The sequence below is a fragment of the Acromyrmex echinatior genome, chromosome 1 (genome assembly GCF_024713525.1).
Source record: "Acromyrmex echinatior isolate Ae372 chromosome 1, ASM2471352v2, whole genome shotgun sequence".
Taxonomy (NCBI): domain Eukaryota; kingdom Metazoa; phylum Arthropoda; class Insecta; order Hymenoptera; family Formicidae; genus Acromyrmex; species Acromyrmex echinatior.
Window position 1 is genome coordinate 10866715 of NC_141852.1, and position 10498 is coordinate 10877212.

General features: G+C 33.3%; 1 protein-coding gene across 2 annotated transcripts; it reads left to right on the top strand.

Annotated features, from left to right (window-relative positions):
* The first annotated feature begins 665 nt into the window (after positions 1-665).
* On the top strand, positions 666-4537 carry bor (ATPase family AAA domain containing bor). 2 transcript variants are annotated; one of them, XM_011055967.2, is made up of 4 exons: positions 666-1033; positions 2415-2889; positions 2975-3998; positions 4189-4537. In XM_011055967.2, the coding sequence occupies exons 1-4, from the start codon at positions 817-819 to the stop codon at positions 4315-4317; spliced, it is 1845 nt and encodes a 614-aa protein (XP_011054269.1). In that variant the 5' UTR covers positions 666-816; the 3' UTR covers positions 4318-4537. The 2 variants fall into 2 exon arrangements, with proteins under 2 accessions (XP_011054269.1, XP_011054270.1); XM_011055968.2 differs by having other exon boundaries at positions 1000-1115.
* Positions 4538-10498: the final 5961 nt, after the last annotated feature.

Below are 10498 nucleotides of genomic sequence, written 5' to 3' on the forward strand. Positions count from 1 at the left end.
GATTATTATAATTTAAATGCATTTTAAGTGAAACATAAACAGTAAACAAATTGGCCAACCACAATAGAGGACTACTTTATATTCTGTGATTGGTTGATTTACTTATTATTTAAATCTTAATGACTGCGTTCAACGAACTCAACTGTTGACTCACCAGATCTTAATTTTTTATGTGTTTCTAGAGCTGCGGTCGATTTGGACGCTTTTCAATAGGTATGGTCAACGTGATGCTGCAAACGCTTTGAAACATTTTTTAATTGGTCAGTTTGTAAAATTCTTTCTTCTAATTGGCCCATCAAATGCTTTAAAGTATTTGTAGCGAGACTTTGACCACAGCCAATACTTCTATTTTTATTTTATGTCTAATGAACGATATGGACGATAAAAACAGAATGATTACAAACGCTTAAAGCGCGTGAGTGTCCAAATTTACCGCAGCCTAGCTTTAATTCAAATTTGATTTAAATAGAATATCTGAATTCTCTACGAATTTTCATTTTGCAAATTGGTTGTAGGATACTTGACAGCGCTCCGTCAATTAATCAAATCAATTCTTCTTCCATCCGAAATATCGAAATTATTTCAAGCATCATCAACACAAGACTTTATGAACGCACCGATTGCATATTCCGAAACTCATCGTGTTGAAAGCCTGCGCATTCGCAATGCATTCATTCGTCTGATTACGTCGATTCGTCTTGTCGCGATTGGAGCATCGTACATGTGACAAGACAAGCTCCGGAACACGCGTGCCGACTGCCGAAACGCGTCAAGTGTAACCTTTTATTCGGAGCACGCCGGTCGGCCGTAGGAATAATGTCGTGGTTATTCGGCTATCGTAGTTCACAACCGCCGCAGGACTTCACGCATTTCGTGCAGCCGCCACCACCGGCAGTCGACGGCGGAGGCGGCAGCGGCGGCAGCGGCGGTGGTGGTTCACCGCCGAGGATCGGCGGCAGCATGGAAGCGTATAGATTTGACTCGAGCGCGTTGGAACGAGCCGCTGCAGCCGCCAAGGAACTCGAACGATCCAGTACGATGCCTTTTTCACGCCAATTTTCCGCACTTTCTGTGAAAAATCGCGCGCGCGATTACGTAAGCGATTGAATTTAAAGGTTAGGACACGCGCCACGAGGGGACCCTCGCGCGCGATGATGCAACTTTCCGTGAAGAATTCGTTGATCGATTCGGCGAATTAGGATTTTTGTAGCATGCCGAGAACACGGATCTTTGTAAATTATATCGCCTAGTCGATGACAATTCATTGCATCAACTGTTCATTTGTTGGATACTCGTTATTCACGATGTTACTTGAAATTTTTTTTTGTAAATGAAATTAGCCTTTTTAAAAAATTATGTATAAATATTTATGTACAAAATTAATATAATTGTTGATATTTTATAGAGAGGATATATGAAATATTGTTAACAGTTTTAATAAAAATATTATATTTGAGAAAAACATAGCAAAAATTTAGTAGTCATAAATTGAATATGTAATAGCACTATTGATCTATGTTTTTTTCACTTGAATTTCTTGTACCTTTCGTTTTCCTTCTTTTTAATCTTTGTTGGAGAGAAAAGGAAAAAAAATGAATAGAGATGACAAGAAATTTAATTGAAAAGAATAGACTATAGATACTTTCCATTTATTGACACAAGTATCATTCCATCTTTAGCTGTTTTTCTTTTAGGAAGTATAGTTGACACAAACATTGTTCTATCCTTCTTCATATTCAATAAATAATAAAGATAAGACTGGAACATAGATTTTTGTATAACATAATACATGTAATGTATAAAGCATAAGAAAATCAACCAATCAGTCTTTTATTTTACAGAAAAAGAGGAAATGAAAGATTTCTGATCAATCCATTTTCTTATACATTATGTAAGCAGTAAGACTATGCTTCCGCCCATAGAATGACGTCTATGTCGACTTTGGATGCTTTTCAACAATGTATACAAAGCGATACTGTGTAACACATTGTACAATTCGGTGTTTTCTAACTACACTAAAATGTGTTCAACAGTATCGTTTTATATTACTTCATGAATACCAAATTTTTACATTTCATTGCTATCTATTTTTCTAGAAGATCATTCTGATATTCCGATAAGAAGTTTTAAGATTATATTTGGATATTAAATATAAGTGTATAAGACTTTTTTTTAATTACAAATTAACATTATTTATGTTATTATTATTATGTCACATAATGTATAACTACATTCCATTGCTGAAAAGCATTTTGTCTCCTAAAAAAAAGTAGGTTGTTACTCACTGAATACTAAGATAGAATAATGTATTGATATGCCACTGAATGGAAAGTATTTTATTTCTTTAAAATATTGAAGAATATTGAAGATTTTTTTATCTATAAACTAATAAATATAGTTTTATTTTAACACAGAGCATGCGAAAGACGCTTTGGATTTATCCAAGATGCAGGAAACCACGAAACAGGTGGAATTTCAAACCGAATTGAAGAAATACGAAGCTAATATTGAACAGCTTAAAACAGAACAGAAACGAGTGGAGGGTGAGGAAAGAAGAAAAACAATACAGGAAGAGACAAAGCAGCACCAAATGAGAGCACAATATCAAGACCAATTGGCTAGAAAGCGCTATGAAGAGCAATTGATTCAACAACAAAAGATGAACGACGAGAATCTGAGAAGACAAGAGGAATCGGTAGCCAAGCAAGAAGCCATGAGAAAAGCTACGATAGAGCACGAGATGGAATTGAGGCATAAGAATGAGATGAGAAAATTGGAGGCGGAATTGAGAGCCAAAGCAAAGGTTGACAGAGAAAATCAGGATCTCAATTTAGAACAAATTAGATTAAAAGCCTCAGAAAAGAGAATTACTGTTTTAGAGTCGATAAAGTAAGCAATCGTTATTTTATTATTCATGTGTGTCTGTTTTATTATATAGTTTTACATTTAATTTCATAGTTATTATCTTTTCCAGAACAGCTGGCTCAGTATTAGGCTCGGGTGCCAAAGCTCTACTAGAAGATTGGGATAAGATTCTTGCGGCGGCAGGTGGTCTATCTCTCGTAGCCTTCGGAATATACACTGCCAAGGGCTCGACTAGCGTGGCAACGCGTTACATCGAGTCTCGTTTAGGGAAACCATCGTTGGTGCGCGAGACTTCGAGATTTACATTCCTCGATACTGTTCGGCATCCCATTCAAGCGGTTAAAAAGCTAAAGACCAAACAGACCGACGCACTATCTGGCGTTATCCTGGCACCAAAGCTCGAGGAGAGATTACGTGATGTTGCGATAGCCACGAAGAACACAAAATACAATCGCGGCATGTATAGGAACATACTGATGCATGGTCCACCGGGTACCGGCAAGACAATGTTCGCGAAGAAGCTGGCGGAACACTCGGGTATGGACTATGCAATCGTGACGGGTGGTGATCTGGCGCCATTGGGAAGAGACGGCGTAACTGCCATTCACAAGGTGTTTGATTGGGCATTGACATCTCGCAAGGGATTGTTATTGTTCATCGATGAGGCGGATGCGTTCCTGAGAAAACGCTCGAGCGAGCACATTTCGGAAGATCTTCGAGCAATGTTGAATGCATTTTTGTACAGAACCGGCGAACAGAGCAATAAGTTTATGCTGGTGCTAGCATCGAACACACCGGAGCAGTTTGATTGGGCGGTGAATGATCGACTGGATGAGATGGTGGAGTTCCGTTTTCCGGGTCGCGAGGAGCGCGAGCGTTTGGTCCGCCTCTATTTTGACAAATTTGTTCTCCAACCAGCGATCGAGGGTAACAAAAGATTGAAAATCGCGCAGTTTGACTACAGCTCACTGTGCAGCAAAATGGCTGATCTGACAGAGGGAATGTCTGGTCGAGAATTGGCGAAACTTGGAGTCACCTGGCAAGCTGCAGCTTATGCCTCGGAGGATGGTGTTTTAACAGAAAAAATGGTCATGGACAGATGCCTCGAAGCCATTAAGCAGCACAAGCAGAAGGTGCTTTAATATTTAAATTGAAATATTTAAATTGAAAGCACAAAAATTACCTAAAAATATTTAACAGATTATTAATTTTATAATTACATTTTTTTTAGATATATATATTTTAGATATATTCATTATATATATTTGTATAATTTTTTATATGGAATCTACGAGAAATTTATTGCATCTTTTTATGTTACAGGTACAATGGCAGAGCGAACAGGAGAAGCAGGAATCGAAGTCGATATATGCCACGGAAGACGACGCAGTCATTCGCTCAAAAACTCCAGCGATAGAGTCGTGTCCTGGAAACACGATAGCCCCAGCCTAGATAATTACAAGAGTGTAACTGTTGATAATCTTTGATAATCGGACTAATGGAGCGCTAAGGATGGGGAAGAGTACAAATGTCGCTCGAAAAAGGATTATTTCAGTGATTTTTGTATTTATCATAATACGCAAATAAGTTCGCAGGGCTCAATGAGTCGCAAATGTCACTTGTTACAAATGTACATTTATTAGGATAATTAAATCATAATTCTACCATGGTTTATCTTTTGTAATTTACTTCTTTCCCTCCGTGGCATAAAAGTGCAGCGATCAATTAAATAAATTAAACGATAATTTTTTTAGAGTAATGAAGAAGTAAAATCGTTAATTTTATTAATATTTATTGTAGAAAAAATAGAGCGACGCGAAAAGAGAGATTAGATTATTTAGATTATTCAAAAAATCTAATGAAAAGCGTTAATGATATTTTATTCGTATTCACAAGAACTATTTCTGACATCTGAATATTTTTCCTCAAGCTATCAGTATTCCTTGAAAAAAAGATATGACAAGACAAAATATAGGAAATGTTGCAAGAATGCGTATCACTAGATTATGTTCAGATGAAAATAAAGCATAAAAAGATTTCAACGAGCTTGCAGAAAAATCAAGAACTTACAATATACATAAATCTCGTTTTAATCTTATCTATGTATACACCTTCTCTGTCATAAGAAAAGGATATCGCCAGGGATATTTTGACCAATTTGCAGAAAGCGTGTCATTAAAAATCATAAATCTGTCTGGCCGCTCGTAAATCCTCGCGACAAACTTATTATTAACATCAGGTTTATCACCACAGTCGACAGCATTACGACATTCAATTATTCTCGATGAGCTCGACAAAATCCATTGCTGTCGTCCAACATATCTAGGGTTGTTAAAGTTATCGTTTTTTTAGTAACGCGTTACAGTTACTGTTATTTGCGGCAAAAAGTAATTCGTTATTCGTTACTTATTATTAATTCTAAAAAAAGTAATGCGTTATTGTTATTTAAAATAACAGCAAAATTGTTACTTTTTTCGTTATTTCACAAAAATGATTGCATTTATGTAAATTTAAATAACTACATAAAAACAAATTGTTTTTAATTTATATTTTTATTTTATTAATTCTTTATTATGATACATATTTTAACACAATTAAAATAAATATAAAATAGAAAGTATAAATATAAAATATAAATAAGGACTCTTAATCTTAAACAATAAAATGTAAATAAGAGTTAGATAAGGCTAATAAGAATCATACGCTGTTGTAAGAGCGAAAGATACGAAAAGCAGATAATCCTCAGATGTTGCTAGTTATCTTCAATTTATTTCGAACATTTTAGCTTCTTTTGGAGTCTTATCTGCTTCTTCTATCTCTCCGCTCTTACAACAGCGTATGATTCTCATTAGCCTTGTCTAACTCTTATTTATATTTTATTGTTTAAGATCGAGAGTCCTTATTTATATTTTATATTTATACATTTATTTTAATTGTATTAAAATATGTATCATAATAAAGAACTAGTAAAATGTAAATAAAATAAAAATATAAATTAAAAACAATTTGTCCTTATGTAGTTATTTAAATTTACATAAATGCAATCATTTATGTAAAATAACGAAAAAAGTAACAATTTTGCTGTTATTTTAAAGAACAATAACGCATTACTTTTTAGAATTAATAATAAGTAACGAATAACGAATTACTTTTTGCCGCAAATAACAGTAACTGTAACGCATTACTAAAAAAACGATAACTTTAACAACCCTCTTATTTATATTTTACATATATTTTAATTTGTTGAATTTTTGTTTAATAATAGGTAATTGTTGTTCAATATATTCATCTGTTAGGCAGTGTCGACAATTTCGGCTTTTTGTACTATTTATTACCAGCGCGAATTCTGATTGGTCACTGCTTTTCCGTCAAGGTGTGAACGCGTCTTTATTAAAATAACTCTATGGGTATGATCGAGTTGCCACTATGAATGCATTTGATTAACCAATCAGAAGAAAGAATTTAATCAAAAAATGCTTCGAAGCATTCGTAGCGACAACTTGACCGCATCCTATATCAACGAAGTAACGAAAAAAGTTACGTAAAATTTTATTATTAACTCCTGAAAATTGTGATTTAATTAGCGTTACTGTTACTCCCTAGGAAAAGTAACTTCGTTACTCATTCGTTACTAAAATAAGTGACGAAATCAGTAACTTCGTTACTTTTTTATATAACACTAACAATCCTGAGTATATCATAATTATAATAATTTTTTATACATATATGTACTTTTTGTTATATATATAGTCAGAACCTAAATGGTCGCAACACTTTTTTTTCGATGGATTTTGGAATGCAGCTTGCTCGGTGAGTAGGTTACATTCCGAAACCCATTTTAAAAAAAGTGTTACAACTTTTTAGGTCCTGACTATACAAATCGACACGTATCGTCAGAATTCAGACGTGACACGGGCCACCTTACTAAGGCTTGGTCGATCCCGACCGAAATCTCGCTACTTTTGCGTAATCCCGTGCACGCAACCAAATAAAAACAGCTATTGTACGATGCGCCGTTAAGGACGACATAAGTGGGAATTACGCGGCGCAGAGGAATGACGCGAGTGAAGAGGCCATCCACTAATCATAATATAGTAATACTTAATGATGAGAAATGCGAATAGATGTGTTTGATATCATGCGGGCAATTAGCATATATTAGAAAAAATAGAATAATATTATTGTTTGTCGGCGAACTTATAGGAGGCGCATATAAGGAAGGTGGAGGGTGACCGTATCTTTTTACATGTAATCACTGTAACGTACACTTGCAGTTTGAGATGTTTAAAAAAAAAGTTATATTTGTCACATGATAATTTGAAATATTATTTACACAATATTACGCGCTCGCGCGCGCGCTAAATTTTTTATGCGAATATCGATTACATACTAACTAAAAACAAATTATGATAAACTGAAAAAATATTAAATTAAATAATATCTTGAGATTTCAAAATACTTAGATATATCATGAAATGTTTTTAGTACTTTTAGATTAAATATTGTATATACACACACATATGACCTAAGACAAATTTCAATAATTTTCGAAAATCTGCAATCACCAAAATGTCTTATGGCTCTTGTTTATTCGTCACTATTATTTCAAATTATGATGTCAGAAGCGAGAAAACACATATAATAAAAATTCTTGCAAATATATTTGAATACAGATATTTTTCAATAAAGCAACGACTGCAATCGATAGAATAAATTTCTAAAATATCAAAAATTTTGTTTTCAGAAAGAAATCAAATTATATTTTCTTCTATATTATAACATATTATCTTCTGTATAATATAACATATTACTTTGTCACAATTAGAATATAGCTTACTTCTTTTTGTTATACATAATTCATTTCCAGATATATAGTTATTTATTAATTATTATATATAAATAACGAAACAAAAGGAGAACTTTTATATTTTACAAGCAGGGTCTCTATTTTTGAAAAGAAACGTATACGAAAAACTAGCGATATACTATAGTATACGTATAGTATAGTATTTCTTTAATTGTTCATATATGCTTTTTTTCAAGAATAGAAGTCCAGTTCTATTAAGTGCGTTCTTTTATTAATATTTTTATACATATTTCCATAGTACTGTTTGCAGGAATTTTTATCATGCATTTTCTCGTTTCTGGCATCACAATATCTGAATTGTGAGATAATAGTAAAAATAGTGGTGAGTGAACAAAAGCCTCAAACAGAAGGAAAATGTTTATTTCCCTAATTATATAACCCTAATTTGAACAGAAAAAACCCTAGTGTTCTTCTGTTATTTTATTTATCTTTTTGATATTTATTTTATTTATTGAGACGCCGCTGCATCTATAAAAATTTTTACTAATCGAACAAGTTGTAGATATTAAAAAAATTTCTTAGAAATCATCAATCATTCAGATGCGAAGTTATGAAATCTTATACTGTTTATATAAATCCTATATTATGACAGACTTTATTTTGCTGACTCTCGCTTAGATTTTACAAGAAAATTATCATATTTTTATTATAAATATTCAAGATTTTACTGCAAAATTTATTCGACTCGGTAACATCTTCGGGTTGTCCGAGTTATTTCCATGGAATCTTACAATGTTTAATGTTTTTACGATATTCTTTTTGACATTATTCTTTCATGCATCTAGCGCATGATTATTTAAGCAGATAAAATAATCCTATTTATGCAAAAGTAGATCGATGTTTCCCACACTGTTATTATGATATAAAATAGTTCTACAATTACACAATTTATATTGTGATGCAAATTGTAATATAATTATACAGAACCGTCCTTTTTTCTCATTATATAATCAACTGATATGCGATTGTTGTTACTAATAAGAATTTTTATTAGTATTGCCAGGAAAGAAATATTTTGATGCAAAAAAAAATCTAATGAGTAAAGCCTGATATATGCGATATTAGCGAAAATCTCAAATACTTATACAATTAAGATTCAATAATTTTCTTGTAAAATCTAAACCTAAGTGTTAAAATAAAGCCTGTCATAGTTATTAGTCTATACCTTAAAATAAAATATAAAACACCTGATTGTTTGTACACTACTGCTGTGTAGATTATTATACATGGAGAGAATTTTTTCTTAATTTACCTTGAAAATATGATCATGGGACAATATTGTATTTCCAATTTTAATGTAAATCTCTCTCATTCATTAATAAAACTACAATAAAATATAAAATAAGTTTGATTAATTTTACTGAAGTGCATGGTAAAAATTTTTAAAATATTGTATTGTACCACAACTACCATAGTTTCGAAGTAAATTTTAAAACAAAATTCTCTTTATATATTATATAATAATCTACATAGCACAAATATCCAGACTTAAAGATATCATAGACTTAAAGATGTTGCAATATCTTTAAGCGGTCCCTGAGATATAATTTTAACATTTCTGCTGTAGAAGAAAGATTGGAGACATTTGTTGTGTTTCTCGAGATTTTTTTATTTCATTCCTCTTATATACACAAAACAGTGAGTCTCAAGCGTGTCTTCAGCTTTTCTGGGCGGGAAGATATCTATAATCATGTTTTTTCCCGTCTGGTGGCGATAAAACATATCGTACGATCCTCCAATTGGCACAGCCTTCAGTTTTACTTGATAATGAATCGAATACATGACACGCCCTGCCTCCTTATTTTTGCACTCGCGATTGCGAATGCAAAAATAAGTCTTCCTCTCCTTTCTGTTTTTCTCCCTCTATGCTCTCTTTTTCTCTGTCTGTCTCTGTCTCTCGCGTGCAGAATTGCGAACGATATAGGTGGGGAAATTATTCTCCGAATCAGCGACGAACTTGATGGTGAGTTTTTTTTCCTACTCCTAATTTTTCGTTTTTGTTCTTCCCTTCCTTCGAACGCTCTTTCAAAATATTATGTTGTTTAGGAATTGACCCAAAATAAAACGCGTAAATTCATGATATCATCTTCAATAAGGAGGGATTAGATAAAGAAAAACAACAAGATACGCCTGATAAAGAAAACGATTTTTCCAAAGTTTCTTAGAGAGATATTCTTCTAAATGCATTGGATATTCAGATATTTCTTCAGCCGGTGGTTTCCGAAAACCTGAAGAAGAGCGATATGAATAATGGAGCGATAATGGAGAGAATGAGAATTTAAAACAGTACCATCGCCTCTGAACTTGGCGCACTGAACTATATATCGGAGGATTAGCTATCAAAGGTCATCTTGCGTGGCAAGATTATCGTCAATATTATCATTTTAAAAAAGGCGGGGAAGTTTTTCTACGCGATCGGCATAGCTTAACTGGCCAGTTCGTTTAAAACATTATACATCAACGGTGACGCTCCGCTGCGTCGTCGACTTATCTATTTGTGTCCGATTGAGATTTCTATTCAAACACACGTTGGAGATTCCGATCATTTGTCTTTATTGCTTTACGGACGTAGGTTTTTAAAGGATAGTGTGTCCAACAGATGATTTTGATTTTGGAAACTACTTTTTGAAACCGAAAGATTCAGTTTTGATCGAGCCTAAATTAAAAATTGAGATTCTTTGATTTCTACAAAAATTGAAATCGTACAGTTAGCATAGATTATTGTCTCTTTCACCGATTACCTTGGCGATTACGCTGGCGATCGGT

Bases quoted from the DNA above. Each gene is read 5' to 3' on its own strand.
- bor (XM_011055967.2), top strand. From the start codon at position 817: ATGTCGTGGTTATTCGGCTATCGTAGTTCACAACCGCCGCAGGACTTC. The intron at 1,034-2,414 runs GTACGATGCCTT...ATTTTAACACAG, and splicing joins CAAGGAACTCGAACGATCCA to AGCATGCGAAAGACGCTTTG. The intron at 3,999-4,188 runs GTGCTTTAATAT...TTTATGTTACAG, and splicing joins TTAAGCAGCACAAGCAGAAG to GTACAATGGCAGAGCGAACA.